This window comes from Ptychodera flava, chromosome 3, assembly GCF_041260155.1.
Source record: "Ptychodera flava strain L36383 chromosome 3, AS_Pfla_20210202, whole genome shotgun sequence".
Classification (NCBI taxonomy): domain Eukaryota; kingdom Metazoa; phylum Hemichordata; class Enteropneusta; family Ptychoderidae; genus Ptychodera; species Ptychodera flava.
Window position 1 is genome coordinate 10,512,720 of NC_091930.1, and position 25,876 is coordinate 10,538,595.

The following is a 25,876-nucleotide window of genomic DNA, read 5'->3' on the forward strand; positions in this document are numbered from 1 at the left end:
CTATGTAGGATAAATTCACGAAATTCATAGTAAAGTATAACTATTGTTACCAGCTAACTATCGTTTTCACGTTTTGTTCTGTGACGTCAAATTTAAAGCAAAGTGTCCCACTCAGTTAACCACTGGCGGCGCTGTGCTAGTGTCGTCACGTAAATACTGACACAACACATCAGCAACAACACTCGAGCTCAGATGCACCTAATCATACATTTTCGAGTGCATTTCCAGGAATATGATTGTACATACGCGTGATATATTTAAATATTACAATGAATAAATTAAAATATTACTATGAATAAAGGCCAGTGATCTTTTTGTTTCTAATAATGGTGCCTTGTGAATGCCATGTTGCATCATTCGCATTGACCGAAATTTCCAAAAACATTTGAACTCCGAAACTGAGGCTTTATTTCCGTGATACCCAACGTCAGACTCCGCTGTCTGTGCACATAATCAGCTAGCACCTCGTAGTCAGTCAATAAGAAAAATGGTCCGCTTGAAATCACTCTGTCGTTGGTGGTTGTATAGAAAGGGGTCCCACATGGTCTTTTTGTACTGACATGTATCAATCACTCTAATAACGTATCTAACACATCCTTCGCACGGCGCAACAAATGTTTCAGAAATATTTTTTTTTACTTCATTTTGATGTTATTTTGTGTACAATATTAGTTCATTACAATACTTCCGATCAGTGGCATTTTCGAATCCCCCTCTTTCTGTCCAGCAGTATTGTCAAACCGCCCCTCTGTACCCTACTTTTTTCAAGGATCCTTCTCAACTCTACCTCTCCAGAGGTGTTCGCCAACATAATGTCCACTCTCCCCTTTCAGCCAAGTACGTAAGATTTGATGAGTAGGATTATGATTGAAGACCGCGATTGATGATTTAAGATGTCATCGCACAGCACAAAGAGCGAATTTATACGGTGTAAATAATTGAGCTCATACATCAGAGTTGACCTCAGGAGATGGTAGTTGACCCAATATTGTTGTCCTGCCAAGACACGCTAAGGTAATTATATTGGTTGATGGGTATACTGACCGTCTGTCACAATGCCCTGCTGTTATCAACGGTTTACCTTTTCTGTTTTGAAACAGATGGTCTAAAAGAGATAATGTCATTACACTAGTAGCCAGTAACGGAGTAAATGCTTTGTTCAGTGAGCTAGAGAAACATATGACGATAATCTTAATACTCTAAATTCCAGACATCGTATTTCACAAGAGCTGTTGGAAAAAGAAACGACCAGCATTCATCACCATTGTCTTTTTACTTTGCGCCAAGATAGCAATGCAGCCGAGGTTCATCTAATATCAATAGGAAGTCTGAATACCAAGGGGATTTCGGAAAATTTACGAGCTACTCACCCTTTAGGTTATATTTAAGCAAAAAAGCACACCCAGCGACGGTATACCACGATATTTTTGACCATTTCACGACATATATGTACGAGCGAAAGCGAGTGCATATATGGTGTGAACTGGTCAAAATCGAGTGCTGGGTGTGATTTATTGCTATTATATCATAACAGTGTATTGGAATTCTGTTGTGTAACGTAAAAAACTGATTTTTGCTGAGAGCTCGCGCGTATGCCAGCTGTGGTATATCGCCAATATACAACGGTTCCTTTCGCGTCTCGACCAATCAGATCGCTGTATTTGCGCCATCAATATACCGGTATGATATAATACATAGTATATAAATGTTCATTGTATCACTTCAGGTATATTGCGCTGTTCTATATTTTCCAATCTCTAAATATGAAATACTTATCGATTATTAGGAGCCAAAGCTCTCTCTTTGGCTTAGGCGCTATTGTTTTTACTGGGATTCAACTTTCTTCTTTTTTTCCTTTTCTTGTTGTTGTTGTTGTCGTAGTCGTTGGTTCACCCATTGAGGTATAAATAACAATTTATATTTGTTATCATATGAAGATATTTTAAAATAATTTGATATTGTTTGTAATTTATCTAATCAAAATATAATTATTTTCTTGTCGATTTGAAAATATTGACAACCTCAGTATGCACGTGTTCTATGACATTTACATTTCCCTCCCTACGAATAAATGGTTGACACTTCGACGAGAGTTGACTGGTGTTGATGCTTTTACATCAAAACATTAGAACAGAAACTCACATGGTTCTTCAAGTTACGGATGAAATTTGAAGATACTTATCTTTATAGAGTAGAAATAATGATAGGTACAAAAATGACTTTGCTGGAACAAACCTAGATTGAAAGGTCTATATGTAGCGATCACATGATCTTCCCGACCGGTCCAACTACGCTACCCGTCGACTGCCGTACTGTCAAGATTCGATGTCTCAACACCAAAGAGCTGCTGATGTTTAGCCTGTGTTGATGTGCATCAGCCCCCGAAGAGTACTACCACATTTATAGAACGCTACAAAATATGCGTCTGTTTTTACTCACAATGACTGAGTCCTGTCTCAAAGCTTTCATCAATATATAATTGGAGCGCTAATTTCCTGGCAGGCAGTGTTGAGATGCCGGTTACGATCATCGTTGCATGGACGTACCACAGATGATCGTTGCAACTCACTGGACATTCGACGGCTGAGACTATTATTTTGTTTGGTTTTATAGAGAATAATGGTCTCTGGTACAGAGATATCTACTGATTACAGATATTGATATTGGAAGGTAAATTTCCTGTCGGGTAGTGACGGGCAGCAGTAACTGGTAGGACCCATTCTGATAGAACACTTGCAACACTGCCTGCGATCGAGGCCCAGTTGTGACACCGACAGAAATTTTGCTAGTCGGGAATTTTTTCAACAAATACGGGCTACCAAAAGTTTACCTCTGAATGCAGTTGTAATTAGCGACATCTGCTACATTAATAAAGAAAATGTGCTCATACGCCGACGAGTTATTCCGTATTATAATATGCTTAGCTGGAATCCAGCAATCTGATTGGCTGGTTTATGTTCACAGCAAGAAAACCTGCGCGCCGCGTAACATTTTTGAGCTCGCGCAAATTTCGAAAGCCAACTTGAGAGCTCAACGCGCCATAATGTCGAACAAGTCTATGGCTTGATGGTTAAATTTTAGTCTAGTGTAGCTTGACGAACCAACAAATGAAGAGTTTAAGTAAGCAGCGGAGGCTATGGAACGATAATATAATTTTTAAAAGTTTTTTGAGTGTTTTTTTGAAGAAAAATTATTCAAGTTCAACTGCGCACGCGCGCACGTTCTTAAACGTTTCTTTTTGGAGTTTGTATGAGGCTGGGCGCTTCTGAACTCTCGTTCCAACTTCGGTCCTAGATAACGACATTGTCCACTTGTTTTTAACTTTAACATATTATAATGAGGTTATAAACGGTGCGCTTCGCTCGCTTCGCTCGGTGATTATTTCCCCCAAATATGCTAATTTTCACCCTAGAGGTCTTATATCCGCAACCAAATACCCGAGCGCACCGTTTATAACCTCTAATTGTGCACGTTTCGTCCATCTCCAGTGTTTCGCCAGTCAAGGTATGAATGAGCTCAAACGAGTTATTATTACATGCCTCGTATATCGAACGTCGCGCGCTCCATAGGATTCAACGGTAACTCGTCGATTATGTCGCGGGCCGCATAGTCATCATTGGACTGAAGTGAACTGGAACTATTTTCAACTTGACAACTTTTTGATGTAAAAATGTCAAATTTCATGTTTTGCACAGGAAATCCGGTTTTGGAAAATTTTGCAGAAAAAAATTGATAAACCGCATAACAGTAGTTTAAATATATCAATGCGCCATTCGATGATGAAAATCGTTCCATTTTAAACGGATTTTCATCTAAGATGGAAATAAAGCATTGGATTATTATTTGCCAATAAATCTTTATATTTTGAGTGAAAACTGTGTAAGAGAGGCATGTAATAAAAATATTATAGCCCAAACATGGGACTATGTACCCTAGGGGCAGGAGACAATTTGCCCTCCTTACGTCGGGCAAATGGTCACCTCGCCCTTACGACTGGAATTTGGCATGTGTCAACCAATGGTTTTCATTGCAAGTTACTCGAAATCGTGTCAATCAGAGCAATCACCGACGAGGGGTAAGCCCTGTATCTCATTCAATATGCACATATTATATTTTATCAATGGTTCACCTCTAATGCAACAGGCAGTGCTACTACATTCATATTTGGTAGATATGGTAATGTGAAGCACCTGAAGTCTCAACATCCTGTACCTTATTTAATATGCACATATATAATTCTTGGCTATGCAATAGAGCTAGATGTCTGATTGTTGGTATACAAGGATAAAATTTTGCCCCACACATTTTACCAAAATATCAAGTGACTCAAAAAACCTTTGACCTCCATTTCACATATATGCCTACTAATGAGTAACAACAAGTGGTACACCCTTTATATAGGACGAAGCACCCAATGACATTAGAAGGTTAGAATTGTAACTCTGGTACATTAAATTTCGCCAGTGCTTTAAAGTGCTGGGGCCCTTTGAAGGTGCTTCCATCTTAAATTATAATTGCGATCTAGACCATAGACGGTTGTGAATTTCCACTGACTATGGCGTTTAGCAATGTCGTACATGCTCTTATATAAATACCAATTTTTAGGATGATGTCCCTTATAAAGCTATGGCATGGTAAGAAGAACTTGTTTTAGCTACTACAGCCTGTTGATTTTCAGATGATGAGGCCTGTTTTATTTGCAGATTCTCACAATCTCGGTATTACAAAGTTTGTTTCTTCGATGACAAAACTTATTTAAAGCGACACAGTCATCTTTTCTTATGATCTCACAGTTGTTCCCAAATAGTTGGATTTTGTTAGGTTGATTTGCGTTCCCGAACATCGTTCCCGAATGAAACTAATCTTTCTAACTCGGATGTATTTAGTACTGTGACTGTCACAAGTCTACAATTGCCATGTAACATGCATAGTCTATCAATAAGCTTATAACGTAACTTCTAGTACGCGCTAAAAGGTACCTCAACAGCGTAAATTACCAAGCACATCGGCCAAGAACGCAGAAGTGTTAACAAAAAGAAACTGAACAAACTCAGTCAAATTCGCACTTTTCTCATATAATATTTGTACCATCAACTATTTATCACAGCAGGCTACCTTGAGGCACTCAGAAATTCTGTTCGTATGAAACTTATATAATGGTTAGCTTATTTCATAGTAACACAATTCAACCAAAATATCTGGCGTTTCGTGACGTGTTATCATCACGTTTTATATGCAACTGTAATCTTGGTAGAGATAGTTACCTCTAAATATACAGTGTAGCTTTGGCAATATCAACCGAACGCGTAACAATTTAGACAAGTGTTATCTAGGTAAATTTTGAAAGCGAATCTATGCATATGAATAAACTTAAAACCTTAGCTGAAGTGGTGAATTTGTTTATAAAAACATATTTATTTGTCATCGTACGTTTGTTACCTTTCGGGCTTGTGCGTCATTTCATAACAGTATGTTTCCTTCGATTTGCGGTCCTGTGAACTAGACTGTTCTGTAATCGACTCAAAGACCACTAGGAAAACGGAGAAATGCTTTTCCCCGGATGACCAGTCAATATGTGAAGATAAGAAGCCGTTACCCTGTAATACCCGGAAAATGTTTAAAAGATATCATTTACTATTATACAGGGACCTCATTTTAATGAACACAAAGAAATAAATGAGCACAGAAATAAAGAGACGGGCTGAAGAAAACTGTTCTTCGAATTAAAAGTACAAAAAGACAATAAATAGTTAGAAAATAAACAAGCATATAACATGCAAATAGAACCAAGAAATTAAGGGAAATCCAAACAACCAACAATAAGTAAAGAAAATGTATACACCTTTTTATGAAATGGACCTTACAGATTACAGACAGAAGATGACCATTTCATAGGAAAGAGATGACATGCGTAAATTAGGTTTAAAGTTTTTCTGCAGCACATTTTGAATTTTTTTCTGACAGATTGTGTCAATCAGTCTATCGACTATCCATCCATCCATATGTTTTCTCTTAATTTGTAATGATCAAGCCCGGTGTATAGCAAATGTTCGACAACAGTTGTTACTTTTCAGTCAACTTATCTCAACTTTGACGGTAGATGTTAGTATATAATTTTATCAACCTTTGAAACGGTTACCTTTGTTTTTATCATAGTAACATTTTCTGCCTCTGTCAAATATGGTTTTTCTGTCAATGGACATAGTCGAATCAAAAGTATCTGTAACTTGTTTAATTCAAAAAAATCAGAATACATTAAACTTAGAATATGAATTGCGCTTGAGATACCAGCTATTTTAAGTCTATGTAAGCAAGAGAACCTCCTCAAGTAAGTTAATGCATGGGTGTTTGTACCCATCAAGCCCAAAAGTAAGAAAATGATCAATTATCTTTAAAAACCACCAGATTTGATTGATATTTGGCCTAATTATTGGAATTATTAAATTCTTTAAAAAAATGTCTGCCTAAATCTTGACGAGTTGAGTCACGTGACCAAATCTGATATTTTCCCGCCAAAATTTACGTCTTTATTAATTTTAATATTCCAACCGTAAACCGTTAAATTTTCTTGATTTTCTTTGCACTTTTGGAAACAACATCTATCATATTCTTTCAAAAATACATGGCACTCATGAACTCTATCTATAATTCTTTCTGATATTCAAAATATTCATGTAAAACGTCAAAATATTGTATTTGTTGTTTTTTGTGAAGAAATAATATTCAAAATTCAATAATTTTGCATCTGCCACTAGTTCTAACACAAGTTCCCATCCCATTTTACATTAATTGGTCATAATATTTTAAATATTTTGATGTTAGCGGTTGGAATATTCAGTTATTTACAATATACAATTTTGGCGGGAAAATAACAGATTATGGTCACGTGACCCGACTTAGGTAATATATTATGATAAATTTGAACTTAATCAAATGCGAAACATATTTGTGGCAATTTTCACAATTTTCTGACCAGGTCTGATTAAAAAGTATGTTCAAACTGATTTTACATGTATGTAAGCCTATGCCCATGCATTAACATACCTGAGTCGGCAAGATGACAGGAACCGCAGTTTTGCCAGAACTAAGTGAGTTTTTGTCTTGTAACGTAGATGTCGCTGGTACATAAAGATTAATCGTTGTGGTCTGATCATTGTTCCAGGTTATGTTGAAGATCATGAAGGATGCTCATGTGCCGAACGTCGTCGGTAAAGACGATATCGCTCCACCAAAGTTCCCGGATGTAGAAAAATATAAACGAGACAACTATTTTTGGTCTCTCGTAGAGCAGGAGATATGTGCACGTAAGTGTTAATACAAATGTAACAGCCACACTCTGTCATATATAAGTTTTTGTTTGCACATGTAACTGCAACACTGTCATACATAAGTGTTTATAAACGTGTAACTTTAATTATCTCTCATACCCTAAGTGTATATACAGGGTAACTGCAACACTCTGTCGTACCTTAGGCTAAGTATTTATATGTAAGTGCAGCACTCTGTGAGTGTATACACATATGCATCACGGGTTTAACATTGCCCTTGATCTTCCAATAAACTTTTGACGAGGAAACTAGAATTAAATTGTGTGCGTTTAACCCCTCTTTGAATCTAGGTCTGATGTTTGGGTCAAGCACTTTTCACATCAATTGTAGAGTTTTACATATTAGATATTTGTCAAATTATCGACTTTTGACACCGCAACATTGGAGAAGGAAATTTTAGAAACTGTGTTGCATTGTTTGAACTGCTATGTATATGGTACATTTTAAGAGTGACGCTTCCCGAGGTTTAGTCTTTTAATATTTGGGTACAGTTCACTCCAGACAGAACTGGCCAAGATGTTCAGGCCGACTATGCATCACACGTGTATACCCGTCTATCGGTGTTATTTTTTTAAATTTATCATTGCTAATGCATAACCCTTCATCTTCTACTCTTTTTCCAATATTGTGCAGGTTCCCATGTTTACATTGCAAGTGTACATTCAAGTTGGGAAGGCAATGTCATGAGTGTAAGACAAGTACGGAATGCGAAAACAGTGAAATGACTGATATTGTATCCGGATTGCCGACGACGTTGCTGTTAGGCGATAATTTCTATTTAAAATCATGAAAAAGCAACTCTTATTTCAAGTGTGGAGCTCCCGGGATTTACCAGAGAACAACATAAGTTACGTAGAGTGTGCATCTGAGACAGACATCCGGATTCTTATTTTTAATACTTTACTGATCTGAAACTTGTGGGGGCTTATTATAAAGCTCTTTGGCTTTCATTCCAGATTTTTTAACAGAATGTTTTACTTTCTTGCTACTCGACTTATATAATGATACATAGCTTGAGAAATTTAGACTGACTTCGCAAATCTTACGAGAAATATCATATGTATCAACAATGTATGAATCAATGTCAAGGTCAACAATCGTGGTCAACATAAGAGGTATAAAGTATGTATACAGTCAGAGGTCGTCATTTTGGGTAAGCAAGGTCAAAGGTCAATAGTGTAGCAAGACAATATCAGAAGACAACAATGTCGAACGAGATTCATCAATGGAGGAAAAGAATGACCTGTATCAAAGGTTCAGGGAATCAGTGCAAAATGTCAATAATGTGGGAATACAGCACCTAAGGTCAAACGTGTGACTACGCGACTGTAAAGAGCTTCGCTGTGACTCAATGTCCATCGCAAATTTTAACGATCTGTCTTGATATACAGAACTTTTATTTGAGTATGTAATTGTATAATCGTGAAGATCATATGTCAGTCACATGACTGACTGCGCTTCTAACATTTATTAAACTCGCTGGTCGCACAACAGAAATTCTGCTCATCAACACCACTTCCCTAACTTTATTGAACACGACATCGACCGCAATAGTTTCCATTTGCACGTTTAACGTACACTTCGAACCTTTACGTTACGACTGTCGAATTCGCGTTAAGCCATGCGCCTGTGTGCATAGTATGGTGAGCATGTTAAAACAAACTGGGCTAATCATTCCAAGTAATATAAGATATAAAATGAACAACGTTTACTAGCGCTTTATTGTAAAAGTGGGTTCTTGTTTCTTTATATAGTGAACTCATGTGGTTGCACAAACGTTTGTGGTAGCATCTGTCCCTTGGTGTATACTTAATTCACCATCGCAACATTACAGAAAGTCGGAAATAATATTTTGTTCTTCATTGGCTATGTAGGATAAATTCACGAAATTCATAGTAAAGTATAACTATTGTTACCAGCTAACTATCTTTTTCACGTTTTGTTCTGTGATGTCAAATTTAAAGCAAAGTGCCCCACTCAGTTAACCACTGGCGGCGCTATGCTTGTGTCGTCACGTAAAGACTGACACAACATATTAGCAACAACACTCGAGCTCCGATGCAACTAATCATATATTTTCGAGTGCATTTCCTGGAAAATGATTGTACATACGCGTAATATATTTAATATCACTATGAATAAATTAAATATTACTATGAATAATTTAATAGGGCCGGTGACATTTTTGTTTCCAATAATGGTGCCTTGTGACTGCCACATTGCGTCATTCGCATTGACCGAAATTTCCAAATTTATCCCATTTTTTTTCGCAAAAACATTTGAATTCCGAATTTGAGGCTTAATTTCAATGATACCAAACATCAGACTCCGCAGTCTGTGCACATGATCAGCTAGCACCTTATAGTCAGTCAATAAGAAAAATAGTCCGCTTGAAGTCACTCGGTTGTTGGTGGTTGTATAGAAAGGGGTCCCACATCATGTTTTTGTACTGACATGTACCAGTCACTATGGTAACTTATCCAATACATCCTAAGTATATACCCTGGAGTCCAATTCATTAGTTATTCTTTTCATCCTATTTTTTAAGGAATAGGAGAAGATCTTTCACTCTCTGGAACGTACGGCGCATCAAGTGTTTCAAAAATATTTTTTAAATTTTATTTTGATGTTATTTTGCGTACAATATTAGTTCATTATAATACTTCCGATCAGTAGCATTTTTCAATCCCCCTCTTTCTGTCCAGCAGCATTGTCAGACCGCTCCTCTGTACCCTACTTTTTCAAGGATCATTCTCAACTCTACACCTCCAGAGGTGTTCGTCAAAATAATGTCCACCGCTATCCCTTCAGCCCTGTACGTAAGATTTGACGAGTAGGATTATGATTTAAGACCGCCATTGATGATTTAAGATGTATGTCATCGCACAGCACAAAGAGCGAATTTATACAGTGTAAATAATTGAGCTCATACATCAGAGTTGACCTCAGGAGATGGTAGTTGACCCAATATTGTAGTAATGCGGTAATATTTCTCACTATGAGCGATGAGAATTGACAACAACAATATTAAAGGACTGGACAGACATTACACATGGGGTAGGGCTTGTGTTTCTCTTAGGAGGGTTGCCATTTTACTCACAAGCAATTTTTGAAGGGTCAAGATATTTCACGCATGTCTTTTGGGAAGATCATCATTTTTGCGAAATTATCACCACTATAAGAAGGCAAGATGTGGCTGATGTCGTGCTTTACCAAAAAGTTTCAAATCATAATACACCAAAGTCCATCAGGCAAACTGTTAACAATGTTTCCTAGAAAACAAGCCCTACCTGTACATTTACATGCGTTTGATAATTTATGTTGATGCATGTACTTTGCTTCAAGTGGGGGGTAAAAAGTGCATGTGTGTACAAGAAATTTGATTTTTGCATTCCAACAAATATGTTTATCCACTATACATAGTAGTCTATGAGAAAACTATAAATATGTTTGCAAACATAAAACTAGCGATATCTATGAAATTATAGATGTTTGACGATTGATATAACTGTAATTGGTTAGAAAAGGGTGGATACAAGTTAATATGTGTAAAAGCAATATGATTTGGAAATTTCACAAATATATTTATTCACTCTACATTGTAGTTATTAGGAAATTAGGAATATCTTTTATAGTGCAACACTAGCTAAATCTGTGTATTTATAGAAATTCGATAATTGGTATAAATGCATTTATTTTATTTGAATACTATTGTGTCACGTACACGTGTAAGTGTAAGAATTGATTTCAGAATCTCACCGAAATGTTGATTCACTATATATTGTAGCCTATGAGAAAACCATGAATATCTTTATTTATAATACAAAACTAACCGAATATGTGCTTTTATAAAGAATTGACAATTGATATAAATGTTCATGAGTTGAATAGGGTGTTTTAAAGAACAAATGCGAACAACAAAGAATTTCACCCAAAAATAGAAATTCACTTCTCATAGTTGCCTCGGGATAATTAATAAATTATTTTCTCACAAACAAACTTGCCATATAAGTTAATGTACATGTAAATTTTGTTAAATGTTGACGTTTAGGCTGTAATAAGTTTCTTGACAAACAATAATAGTCCTCTTTGCACAATTACAAGTCAAACTGTAAATAAGGTAAACACTAAAAGCACTTGTCCCTTTTGATTTTGAATAGCCAATTCTTCTTTGAGTAATTGACATAATTATTTCTTATGATTTGTGATCTCTTTTTCATTAAATTACTTGAAACCTCACACAAAAGCGACCATTTGTAAAGGCTGAAAAGCCTTCTTTGAATTTCGAAGGTCAAATGAAAAATTATATGTCAATTAGGCCTAAAATATTATTTACACGAAATAAAGAGAAAAGGTCACTGTTTTGCGAATGAAAATCGGGGAGGGCCACACTTTCTCTTCCAAACACATTTGAAGGACTAGGTTAACATTTTAAGTCCAGCGTCCTTTTGAAAAACAAAGCCCGCCCCCCCCCCCTGTAATTTCTCTCCAGTCCCTGATAGCCCCGCAATATGAAATATTACTGAACGAAAGCAGACTGTTGTAAAATGGCTTTGATTGGCTAAAGCTGTAACAATCGCTGATATTGATTATGCAAAATGGTCACGCGGCTCCGGTCTTGTTGCCCAGATGTGTTTAATTGAAGCGCTAGTTTCTCTTAATTGTCACCATGGCAGGATCAATGTGGTTCCAAAGAGCGAAAGTCTTTTGTAGTGTTGGACTCTTCTTTTGCTGTTTGATTTTGTTGTTTCATTTCCAAGAAATTGATCTGATGGGAAGACCTCGAATAGTGTTCAGTTCGACAACGACCGGAATTTCGCCACCAAAGCAGCGTTCTGAGAAAGATTCCGTTCATCAAAACCCTGATTTGGAGAACAGATCTGTGGAACCAACAGAACAACCTGGGAGAGTGTTCAGTAATTTGGTAGGAACAAAAAGCTCAGAGATGGTGTCCTCTTATAAAAGCATGAGTGACAAGCCTGACAAAAATTCCATTAAATATGACTGGAATGACAGCGATGTTGCGGACCGGAAGAACAATGAAACATCCTATGACGCCCGGAAGAATATTTTGGATGAAAAAAAACTCAGAAAAGGTACTTCAGTTGCAAATATAATCACCATATGCATTCACTTCTTGAGGGAAATCGAAATCCACGTTTCATTTATACGACAAAAGACACCTCCTAATTTAAAATCGGTTAATCTAATCTGTGTTTAAATATATTTTGGCGCATTGCTTGGATTACTAACACACACCACACGATTACGCATTTTGCTAATACAAATTAAATGTCGTCTTGCAATATGAGGACATAGTGTGCATGGTAACATAACGGTTTGGATGATAAAATCTCTTGACGCCCAGTACTGGAGAATATTTTACGACTAAAATTCTTAAAAAAATTTGATACTTTACCACTTCTGTAGAAAAGAATATACAAGTCACCTGAAACCGAAAGAAAAGCTGGGAATTCGACGGTCGCATGTTCTGTGTAGTCCTGATAAAACGTTTTCAAACCATGGAAGACGGAAAAATTGCATATTCTCTCATTGGCGAAAATTGCTTAACCCTGATTAGTTTTTGTATTCTCCTATATTTCAGAAGATGACATCACCAATAACTGTTCAACAAAGAGTATCAAAACGTCGCTACCTTTTGATCGTGCACTATGATTCTAACGGACCAAATGTCCAGTACGCTGCTTGGAGATCAGGAGTTGCATTTGCGTTATACTTCAACAGAACAGTCGTGGAGTTGATGTTCAGAGCTCACGGTCTCAACCAAGAGAACCACGCAATACCGACCAAACACTACGTTAACGACACATATGACATCAAAAAACTAGTAGAAGTCGTCGACTTTGCAACATTAGACGAGTTTAATCATGACTGCAACTATTCTGTACAAACGTTATTACTCAATCCACTGAATGAAAGGGCATCCATAACTACTCCCCTGAAAAATATGAACGACAAAAACAATATTACAAAGACCACTACCATGTCTCTCTGCCAGAAGTCAAGCATCTTCCAAAGACTTTAAGCGACAGGATGAGGGCTCTTGAAAACTCAGCTTTTTTAGAATGTGTTGCTGTCCACGAACCATCATTTTGGCGACCGCCACCTTACCCTAAACCAATCGCCGAAAAGTTGTCAAATATACTCGATAAACAAGTTGTTCTAATTCCTCACATACGGAAAACGGCACAACAGATCTCGGAGAAGATATGTGACGGGAAACCATACGCTGCTGTCCACTGGCGAAACAGAACTGGAGAGGGGTATGTATGCATCATTCCTTGAAAAGTCTTGTTGAAGGTTCCATTGTGTAACATGATACAAAGAAAATAATTTTGTAATGAAACAATCATTGAAATGACAGTGGCAATGGAATGAATGGTTACAATTATTTGAAAACATAGCGTCAATGACACTCACATTACATTTGGTTCGATGTGGCAGGGCAGAGTGAATGTACATACGACATTTAATAGCCTCTATTGGCCTTAGCTTGTGATAATCACAATGTCAAGTGCATTTGAGCGCATTTTGATGCATAATCCCTTAAATGCCGATGGTTGGCAACTGTTTCAATAGACACACACATATACACTGGTAAATCAAAATTAATGATACAATCCTCAATGCCAATGAAAATATGTCCCCTTGTGGTATTGGACCACATTGAATTAATGTAAACAAAGCAGTGATATTTAGAAAACGGCTTACTATTGGCTTGGAGGTCTTCCGTTGCGTTTCTGTGAAAATTCCATCGGCATCGCCTGTCTTACACTCTTACTCACAGTTACAAACATTTTCAAAAAGTTTACAGTTTTGCTGCTCATTAATTATTTAGCATACATTTTGCCGATGATAACTTCAATTTCCCATTTACACTTTAGCATGAACCTACACAACAAACGCAAAGGTTAATTTGCAGCAGTTCACAAGTTTTTTGCAATTCGACCAGGCAATTCAAGAATGATATATTTAACGTTTGTGACTCAAAACAGCTCACATTCTCACAAAAATACAATTTGCATATTTTGTCATAGTTTGAACATACTCCTAAGTTTACCGCTAGATACATACAAACAGGTTTCAAAGCAATGGAACTTTCAGTATCAGAGAAGATTTATTGACCACAAAAGGGGAAATCGCGCATAATACAAATATACAAATTTCACCACAATGTCAACAAATCGAAGAAAAGTCAAAGCTTCAACTAAATCTGGTGCGTGGATACAGAGTTTTAGAAATTTGCAGATTTTTCCCTTTATACCCCAGTTGCATATTTTCGACACTTGCATGTTCCATTTGAATAAAGCACATCTCCACTCCTCGGTACACCTGTACATCGAATACAAAGATGGTAGGTGCTACTGTTTTGGAGCTGTTAATGTGCAAGGACATACATCTGTACATAAGTATGTACAGTGTAGGCGCGTACGTGGGTACGTACGCCATCCCGTGCGAGCGGATAATGCCTTCACGGATGTCAACTTCCTTTACGGGGAGTAGTGAACTTCAGATGAAAAGTGACCCTCAGAATTAAATGATCATTTTAGCCAAGCTGTCACAACTAGAAATGTATATCCCAGCACTGTTGTTGGTAGAATCCTACTTGTAGTGTACGTGGAATTCTATGCGTGCTGTCTGTATAAAACTATGTACTATTTCTGTGATATCAAATGCATTTCGTTCAATATTTTTTAAATTATTTCCATGTAAAATATGACTCACTTCAGACCGTCTTGTGCGAAAAGTGTCCCCGCCGATATTATAATTCAATGTAGTGTTAAGTGATGGGATATGAGTACAACCTTGGCAGCTATTTACTGTCTCTTTATTGAAATTATTGTCATGAATTTCTCTATAAATAGAACTTTAGCCATTGTCAATAATATTCCATCTGTAAAAGTTCACGACCTTTCTGTGAATACGACGACAGTTTAAAATTACGATAACAGTAAAATGGAACACACATTTCTAGTTTGGACACTTTCGCCTACGATTATTAATCGTTTGACTTTGAGTATAATGTCGACGGATGTTAACTCTTCCTTTCGTAAAAATGAAGGCTTCCGAAGTGAGTGATTTCAACCTGAATTTGTTGTTAACATTCACGATAGCAGTTATTGACGTCGTTTAGCGTACACAGCAATACGAACATCTCATGTTGTATTTGGCACTTCAGCATATTTCAGCATAATGCTTACTTTTATTCGTCAACTAAAAATAAGGTTGGACGAAAAAGGTACCGCGTAGAGAGTAATTAAAATTTATAGTTAAGAAATACAGTGCAAAGAAAACAAATCAAAGATTGAAATTTGGCCCATCTTTAATATAAATGATCATGTGAACTGACTGTATGTGAAATTTGCCTACATGTCCACTGCTTTTCTTTTATATGGTTTACCGAAGAACGTTAAGACCCCAGTTGTCACAAAATAAATTATGTAAAATGTGCAACCATTTGTGGACTGGTTTGTATTCCGCACGGATGACACAGCGTTCAGAAAAACTCTTTGATGAACCGTTCCTTTAAATTTCAGATGTGCGCCTCCACGCGGCTGTGATGAAAGGAGCCTGAGGTTGGTAAAGAATATGAACAAGACGGGTGAAGTTGCAGCAAAAGACATTCGCAATTTTGTAGAAAAGCAAAATTTAAGTTGTGTTTATGTTGCCCTGCCAAGACACGCTAAGGTAATTACATCGGTTGATGGGTTTACTGGCCAGCTGTCACAATGCCCTGCTGTTATCAAGGGTTAACCTTTTCTTGAAACAGATGGTCTAAAAGAGATTATGTCATGACAGTAATAGCCTGTAACGGAGAAAAATGCTTTGTTCAGTGCCCTAGAGAAACATATGACGATACTCTAAATGCCAGGCATCATTTTTTACAAGAGATGTACGAAAAAGATACGACCATCATTCATCACAATTGTCGTTTTACTTAGCGCCAACATGGCAATGCAGCCGAGGTTCATTTAATTTAAATCAGAATTCTGAATATCGGACAATTTTAGGAGCCACTCATGCTTGAGGTTATGTTATGTAGTGTGTACACGCTCATTGTATCGCTTCAGGTATATTGCGCTGTTCTATATTTTCAAATCTGTAAATATAAAATATTTATGAATAATCAGGAGCCCAAGCTCTCTCACTTTGGCTTAGGCCCCTTTTGATTTTACTGGGTTCAACTTTCTTCTTTTTCCTTTTCTTCTTCTTTCGGAATAGTTTTGCCAGGCTAGATCTTCGAAACCGCTGCCTGCAGCCTTTTCAAATGCGCAGGGCTTATTAGAGCCCCAATAGCTGAGAATTGTATGCATTATTTTCATGATTTTATTTTCAAAACAAAGTTGCTAGGGTAAATGTACTAACTGAAGGATATGTATAGAAGTATCACTTCTCGCTGATTTAGACCATGCCTACGCGTTTTAAAAAGTCAAATGATAAACAGGGGCCATACTCATTTGATCTGCAGGGAACCCCATGACACCACATCCTGTACCTCATTGATTATGCTTATATCTTATTCTCGGCTGGCCAATAGAGGTAGAGTCTGATTGTTGGTATGCTTGGATAAGTATGGGAGAACAGGTTTTTGACAAAGTTTCATGTAAGCAGGAAGACCTTTGACCTGTATTTCACAATTTGCCGATAAATCCGTAATGACAAGGGTTTACACTCTCATTTGGTGGGATTAGACTTCTGAAGTGTTACATCCTATACCTCGTCAATAGTATCATGCCAAATTTTTCTTCCAACTATTTTTAGCTCACGTGTTCACACACGTGAGCTAATGTCGCAGCGATGTCTGTCTGTCTGCATGTGTGTGTGAGTGTGTGTTTGTGTCTGTCTGTTTACACGATAACTCAAAACCTCCTGAACGGATTCAAATCAGAGTTGGTAGACAGGTACTCTATGCTAATAATGAGAACTGGTTAGATTTTGGTAAGTGTGGCTTGCATATCAATGAAGTTATGAAAAATCATTAGTTTCATACAATGGTTTCCTACGGAGACTGTAATAGCAGTGTCGACATATATCGAGAAATGCTGCACAAATTTTCATAAAAGTTTTGACAGATGACAATCTCAGAACATTATGATGATAATGTGAGTGTCATGTCAATTTTCTGCTCATTTGCATATTTAATGAACTTTTGTTATTAGTGATATAACTCCGAAATTCCTACACTAAATTTGATGATCCCCGCTACAAATATTGATCTGATAGAAATCTAGCTGTACTGAGAAGCAGTGGGCAGTGTTAAGTTAGCAATAGCTCATTTGCATATTTTATCAATATGTCATATAATGTAGTCATATAATTCCGAATTAACTCCTCCAAATTTTAATGAAATCTGCTGCATATACTGATCCGACAGATATCTGACTATGTTGAGAAGCATTTAGTAGTTTGAAGTTAATTAGCGGTTAATTTGCATATTTATTGAACTTTGCAATTAGTGATATAACTCTGAAATTAAAGCACCAAATTTGATGAAATCTGCTTCAGATATTTATCTGATAAATATCTAATTGTCGGGAGAAGCACTGAGCACTGACAAGTTAATTAAGGCTTCATTTGCATATTTAATGAATTTTGTAATTATTGATATTACTCTAAAATTACAGCAGTAAATTTGATGAAACATGCTACAGATGTTGATCTAAAAGATATCTATTGAGCAGTGTCAAGTTTATAAACACCTCATTTGCATATTAATGAAGTTTTGTAATTCGTGATTTAACTCCAAGAGTACTGCGCGAAAGTTGATGAAACCTGCTAAATATAATGATATAACAGATATCTGGTTGTTTGTGAAACGTACCACTGTATGTAATGAAGATTTTGTAAACCACGTGAGCACATTCAGTTCACATCTGGTTTATGACATCCTATACCTCATTAATTGCATCATGCCAAATTTTTCTTAGAACTTTTTTATGACTTTGTATGACCCTTATCGGACGTTTGATATACAGAGATAAGCACGGGAACAAGGGTTTTTGATAAAATGTCACTTGACCGGTTACTACCTGTACCTCATTAATTATACACATATCTAATTCTCGGCTTGCCAATGGAGCTTCTAGTCATAAGTATTGAAGAAAAGTTTTTGAGAAAATGCCATGTGACATCGATGACCTTAGTTTGTTCCCTCGAATATGTATATATGCCTATAAATCAGTAACTGCAAGTTCTACATCCTTTATATTTGGTAAGATTGGGGAACTTTTGCTGCCCCATCCTGTACCTCATTAATTATGCGCATATCTAATTATGGGTTGCCCAATACAGCCAGAGGTCTACTTTTGGTATATAAGGATAAATATGTGAACAAAACTTTGTGCCAAATAGTTATGTGAACTAGATGACCATTGACCTCAATTTCACAAATACGCGTATAATTGAGTGCCCACAAATGTTACTGCCTCCATTTTCGATGGTGATGAAGACCTTAATGCACCACATTCTATACCTCATTAATTATGCGCATATCATATTTTCGGCTTACCAATAGAGCTAGAGGTCCAACACAGGGCTACAAATGGAAACAAAGTTTCTTGCCAAAATATAGTGTAACCCGCATGACCTTTGAAATCGATTGCACGGGTATGTTCATAAATAAGTGCTACTGCCTCCATATTTGATGGGATGAGTGAAGAACCTTATGCACCACATCTTGTACTTCATTTAATATGCACATCATTTCTTCATGGCTTACCAATAGATTTATGGTCTACAGGGATAAATATGGAAACATGGTTTTCGCCAAAAAGCAATGTGAACCAGAGGACCTTTGACTTCAATTTCACAAATATGCATATAAATCAGTAACCACAAGTGCTACTGCCTCCATATTTGATGGTGATGAATAACCTTAATGCACCACATCTTATACATCATTAAATAAACGCATATCATATTTTCGGCTTACCAATAGAGCTAGAGGTCCAGTTTTTGGTATACAGAGCTGCATATAGGAACAAAGAACACGATTGGAACTAAATTTGGATAATTGGATTGACACTATTTCTCAAGAATTTAAGTATTTGTTTATTACACTGTATTTTGTAACCATCTTTAAATTATATCCGAAATTTTTGATGTTGTGCAAATGTCATGAGTAAGAATCTTTGCATGTCTGTACCCAATGCAATATTGTTCAATACATATGAACAATATTTATATTTGAATGAAAATGTTTGAACTTATCTTTACTTTCTTGATACTGAAATTCCAGGTCCAATGTTTATTTGTCACTTTGCCTTTACCAAAATTAAGTTTCCCGATCGATTAACTATGAAGTCAGTCAGGGTCACTTCAAAAATACACTGACTACATTTAGAGTTTATTAAGCCAAAATTGATGAAAAAAAGCAAAGAACATTTCAAAAGTGGCCCGACTCAAAAGTCATCAATTAGAGATATTTTATGAATTTTGTTTTGTTTCTTTATGGCATTTACACAAAATTAAAACATTTTTAAAGAAGTTAATTCGATTTAAGCGATATGCAATAATAGATGTATTTTTGTTGTTTTGTTCGTTGGAAACATATTTTACTTTTTTAACAGTATTCTATCATTTTGCAAAATTTACTTTCTAAATATTTAGATTACATTAAAATTTCGTTGTAATTACTCTCATCCAATTTTCCCAAATTAGTTCCAATCGTCTTAAAGTTTCTTGCCAAAATAAAATGTGACCCGCATGACTTTTAAACTCGATTGCACTAGTCTACTCATAAATCAGTAATCACAAGTGTTGTTGCCTCCATATTTGATGGGATGAATAACCTTAATGCACCATATCCTGTACCTCATTAAATGTGCACATTTCGTTTTCTGGGCTTAGCAATAGACCTAGAGGTCTGGTTTCTGATATACAGGAATAAATATTGAAAGTCGAGTGCACTAATATGTTCATATATCAGTAACCACAAATGCTACTGCCCCCATATTTGGTTGGACGAATACATTAAAGGCACCACATCCTGTAGATCATTTAGTATGCACATATCTTATTCTGGCCTTACCAATAGAGCTAGAGATCTGATTTTTGGTCCACAGGGGTAAATATGGGAACAGGGTCTTTGCCAAATAACATGTAAACCTCATGACCTTTGCACTTGATTTCACTGTATGCTCGTATGCTCATTAATAAGTAACCAGAAGTGCCAATGCCTTCAGATTAGGTACATTTGGTAATATGAAGCACCTAATGGCTCCACATTCTGTACCTTATTAGATATGCACATATCTTATTCTGGTGTTATCAATAGAGCTAGAGGTCTGATTTTGGTATGCAGCGATAAAGTTAGGATCAAACTGACTTGACTAAGAAAACCTTTGACCCCGATTTCACATATATGACAATCCATGAGTAACCACAAGTGCTACACCCTTTATATTTGTTACAATGAAGCTCCTAACGGCATAAGAATGCTACGACTTGTAACTCTGATAGATTTTGCCAGTTTTTGCAAGTGCTTGGGCTCTGTAATTGCGATCTAGACCATAGACAGTTGTGAATTTCCACTGAATATGACGTGGAGCAAGTCGTACATGCTCTTTTATTTACCAATTTTAGGACGATGTCTCTTATATAGCTATGGCATGGCAAGAAGAAGTTGTTTTATTTACTACAGCCTATTGATTTTCAGATGATGAGGCCTATTCATTTTGCATATCCGGACTATCTGGATATTATAAAGCGATAGAGTCATCTTTTCTTGTGATCTCACGGTTGTTCCTAAATAATTTAGTTTTGTCAAATTGCTTTGCTGTACATCATTCCCGAATTAAAGTAATCTTTCTAACTCGGATTTATTTTGTATTGTGACAGTCACAAGTCTACAATCGCCATGTAAAATGCATAGCCTATCAATAATTCGATAACGTTAGTTCTGGTACGCGCTAAAAGGTATTCAACATCGTAAGTTACCAAGCACATAGGCCAAGAACGAAAACGTGTTGACAAAAAAGAAACTGAACAAACTCAGTCAAATTCGCACTTTTCTCATATAATAGTTTATGCCATCAAACTATTTACCACAACAGGCTACCGTTGAAGCAGGCAAATTTCTTTTCGTATGAAAACGCAGATTATGGTTAGCTTATTACAAAGCAACACAATTCAACCAAAATATCTGGCGTGTTCGTCAAATCATTGTCATGTTTAATATGCCATTGTAATCTTGGTACAGCTATTAACCTCTCAATATACAGTGCAGCTTTTGGACTATCAACCGACCGGGTAACAGTTTAGACTGGTTTTATCTAGGTAAATTTTGAAAGCGCAATCTATGCATATAAAGTTCTTGAAACATTAACTGAAGTGGCGGATTTGTTTACAACCGAGACAAGCAAAGAGATTTAAATTTTTTTTGTAAGAAAATGGGGTAAAGTATGTTACAAAAACATTCACTTATCATACTCGGTTAAAAGTATACGTTTGTTCCCTTTCAAGCTTGTGTGTCATCTCATAACGGTCGGCTTCCTTTGATTGACGGTCCTGTAAACTAGACGGTTGTAGGGTCGAATCAAAGGCCATTAGGGAAACGTAGAAATACTGTTACAATGATGACCAGTCAATATGTGAAGATGAGAAGCAGTTTCACTACAATGCCCGGAAAATGATAAATGATATCGTGTACAGTTACAGGGACTTCATTTTGAACAACAAAGAAATAAATGAGCACAGAAATAAAGAGACGGGCTGAAGAAAACTGTTCTTCGAATTAAAAGTACAAGAAGACAATAAATAGTTAGAAAACTAAACAAGCATATAACATGCAAATAGAACCAAGAAATTAAGGGAAATCCAAACAACCAACAATAAGTAAAGAAAATGTATACACCCTGCTATCTATCTATATTGACTTTTTTCTAATATGTTCTCTTTTGCTATCCTTGTTTTCTGTTTATTTGATAATTAATCAGCCCGGTGTACAAAAAATGTCCGAAAACAGTTTTTAATTTGAAGTCCACTTATCTCAACTTTGACGGTAGATGTTAGCACATAATGTGATCAACCTTTATACCGGTTACTTTTGTTTTCATGGTTGTAAAATTGTCTGCCTTTGTAAAATATGATCTTTTGGTTAATAGACATAGTCGAATCAAAAGTATCTGTAACTTGCATCATTCAAAAAAGTCCGAATACATAAGGCTTTGAATATGAGTTGCGCTCCTGATACCAACTGTTTTAAGTCTCAGTAAGCAAGAGAACCTCGGCAAGATGACAGGAACCGCAGTTTCCCAGAATTTGAAACAGTTTTTGTCTTGTAACATAGATGTCGCCGCCATAAAAGATTAATCGTTGTGATCTGATCGTTGTTCCAGGTTATGTTGAAGTTCATGAAGGATGCTCATGTGCCGAACGTCGTCAGTAAAGACGATATCGCTCCGCAAAAGTTCCCGGATGTCGAAAAATACAAACGCGACAACTATTTTTGGTCTCTCGTAGAGCAGGAGATATGTGCACGTAAGTGTTAATACAAATGTAACAGCAACACTCTGTCATACATCAAGTGTTCTTGTATATTTAACTGCAACACTGTCATACCTAAGTGTTTATAGACGTGAAACTTTAATACCCTGTCATAACCTAAGTGTAAATACAATGAAACTGTCATACCCTAAGTGTGTATGCACGTGTAACTGCAGCACTCTGTAAGTGTATCATGGGTTTAACATTGCCCTTGCTCTTTCAATATACTTTGGACGAGGAAATTAAAAGTGAATTGTGTGCTTTTGATCCCTCTTTGGATGTAGGTCTGATGTTTGGTTCAAGCACTTTGTACATCAATTGTAGAGTTTTAGATGTTAGATATTTGTTGAAAGATCGACTTTTGACACCGCAACATTGAACAAGGAAATGTTAGAGTTTGTGCTGCGTTGTTTGAACTGCTATGTACAGGGTACATCCAAAGAGTGACCCTTCCCGAGGTATAGTCTTTTAACATTTGGGTACAGTTTACTCCAGACAAAACTGGCTAAGCGGTTCAGGCCGGCTATCCATCACACGTGTATACCCGTCCATCGGTGTTATTGTATAATTTTTATCATTGCTATGACAGAAACCTTCATCTTCTACTCTTTTTCCAACATTGTGCAGGTTCCCATGTTTACATTGCAAGTGCACATTCAAGTTGGGAAGGCAATGTCAAGAGTGTAAGACGAGTACGGAATGCCAAAACGGTGAAAATGACTGATGTTGTATCCTGGATTGCCGACGACGTTGCTGTTAGGCGATAATTTCTATTTAAAATCATGAAGAAGCAACTCTCTATTTCCAGTCTGGAGCTCCCTGGATGTACGAGAGAACAACATAAGTTACGTAGAGTGTGCATCTGAGACAGACTTTCGGATTCTTATTTTTAATACTTTACTGATCTGCCACTTGTGGAGGCTTATTATAAAGCTCTTTGGCTTTCATTCCAGATTTGTTAACAGAATGTTTTACTTTCTTGTTACTCGACTTATATAATGATACAAAGCTTGAGAAATTTAGACTGACTTCGAAAATCTTACGAAAAATAACATTGGTATCAACAATGTATGAATCAATGTTAAGGTCGACAATCGTAGAAAAACTGAGAGGTGTGAAGTACGTATACAGTCAGAGGTCGTCATTTTGGGTTAAGAAGGCCAAAGGTCAACAGTGTAGCAAGACAATATCAAAGGACAACAATGTCGAAGGAGATTCACAAAGGTCATCAATGGAGGAAGAGAATGACCTGAGTTAAAGGGCCAAGAAATCAGTCCAAAAGGTCAATAATGTGGGAATACAGCGCCAAAGGTCAAACGTGTGACTACGCGACTGTGAAGGTCTTTGCTGTGACTCAACGTCCATCGTAAACTTAGACAATCTCTTTTAATATACAGAACTTTTATTTGAGGTTTTACTGGTATAATCGTGAAGATCACATGCCAGTCAAGTGACTGGCTGTGCTTTTAACATTTATTAAACTCGCTGGTCGCACAACAGAAATTCTGCTCATCAACACCCCTTCCCTTACTTAATTGAATACGATATAACCGACCGCAATAGTTTCCATTTGCACATTTAACGTACACTTCGAACCTTTACGTTACGACCGTCGAATTGGCGGTGAACCATGCGTCTGCGTGCATAATATGGTGAGCGTGTTACAACAAATCGGGTTATTCATTCCAAGTAACATAAGATATAAAATGAACAATGTTTATTAACGCTTCATAGTAAAATGTGCTCTTGTTTCTCTACATGGTGAACTCATGTGGTTGTGTAAACATTTGTGGTAGCATCTATCCCTTGGTGTATACTTAAAGTGCACACTTTTCATCATCACAACATTACGGAAAGTCGGAAATAATATTTTATTCCTCATTGGCTATGTAGACTAAATTCAAGATTTTCACTGTAAAGTATACTTATTGTTATCAGCTAGCTATCGTTTTCAAGTTTTGTTCTGTAATGTCAAATTTAAAGCAAAGTGTTCCACTCAGTTCACCACTGGCGGCGCTGTGCTAGTGTCGTCACGTAAATACTGACACAACACATTAGCAACAACACCCGAGCTCAGATGCAACTAATCATACATTTTCGAGTGCATTTCCAGGAATATGATTGTACATACGCGTGATATATTTAAATATCACTATGAATAAATTAAAATATTACTATGAATAAATTAATAAGGCCAGTGATCTTTTTGTTTCTAATAATGGTGCCTTGTGAATGCCACGTTGCATCATTCGCATTGACCGAAATTTCCAAAAACATTTGAACTCCGAAACTGAGGCTTTATTTCCGTGATACCCAACGTCAGACTCCGCTGTCTGTGCACATAATCAGCTAGCACCTCGTAGTCAGTCAATAAGAAAAATGGTCCGCTTGAAATCACTCTGTCGTTGGTGGTTGTATAGAAAGGGGTCCCACATGGTCTTTTTGTACTGACATGTATCAATCACTCTAATAACGTATCTAACACATCCTTCGCACGGCACGACAAATGTTTCAGAAATATTTTTTTTTACTTCATTTTGATGTTATTTTGTGTACAATATTAGTTCATTACAATACTTCCGATCAGTGGCATTTTCGAATCCCCCTCTTTCTGTCCAGCAGTATTGTCAAACCGCCCCTCTGTACCCTACTTTTTTCAAGGATCCTTCTCAACTCTACCTCTCCAGAGGTGTTCGCCAACATAATGTCCACCGCTATCCCTTCAGCCAAGTACGTAAGATTTGATGAGTAGGATTATGATTGAAGACCGCGATTGATGATTTAAGATGTCATCGCACAGCACAAAGAGCGAATTTATACGGTGTAAATAATTGAGCTCATACATCAGAGTTGACCTCAGGAGATGGTAGTTGACCAAATATTGTAGTAATGCGGTAACATTTCTCACTATGAGCGATGAGAATTGAACAACAATATTAAGGGACAGGACAGAAAGTACACAGGGGTTAAGCCGGTGTTTCATTTGGGAGGGTTGCCATTTTACCCACAAGCAATTTTTGATGGTTCAAGACATTTCACTC

General features: G+C 36.7%; 2 protein-coding genes across 2 annotated transcripts in view; both read left to right on the forward strand.

Moving 5' to 3' along the window:
• LOC139129530 (uncharacterized) overlaps positions 1 to 25,876 on the forward strand; it is a 263,263-nt gene that overhangs the window by 183,806 nt on the left and 53,581 nt on the right. The window lies entirely within an intron of this gene.
• Positions 13,019 to 25,497, forward strand: LOC139124943 (uncharacterized). The gene is made up of 4 exons (XM_070691061.1): positions 13,019 to 13,612; positions 15,887 to 16,037; positions 22,688 to 22,829; positions 23,463 to 25,497. Exons 1-4 carry the CDS (start codon positions 13,383 to 13,385, stop codon positions 23,600 to 23,602), a joined length of 663 nt encoding a protein of 220 aa, XP_070547162.1. The 5' UTR covers positions 13,019 to 13,382; the 3' UTR covers positions 23,603 to 25,497.

What these genes read in the sequence shown, in the direction of transcription:
- LOC139124943 (XM_070691061.1), top strand. Translation starts at nt 13,383, where the DNA reads ATGAGGGCTCTTGAAAACTCAGCTTTTTTAGAATGTGTTGCTGTCCAC. An exon ending in CGAAACAGAACTGGAGAGGG is followed by an intron (nt 13,613 to 15,886) that starts GTATGTATGCAT and finishes TTTAAATTTCAG; the next exon opens with ATGTGCGCCTCCACGCGGCT. An exon ending in CCCTGCCAAGACACGCTAAG is followed by an intron (nt 16,038 to 22,687) that starts GTAATTACATCG and finishes TCGTTGTTCCAG; the next exon opens with GTTATGTTGAAGTTCATGAA.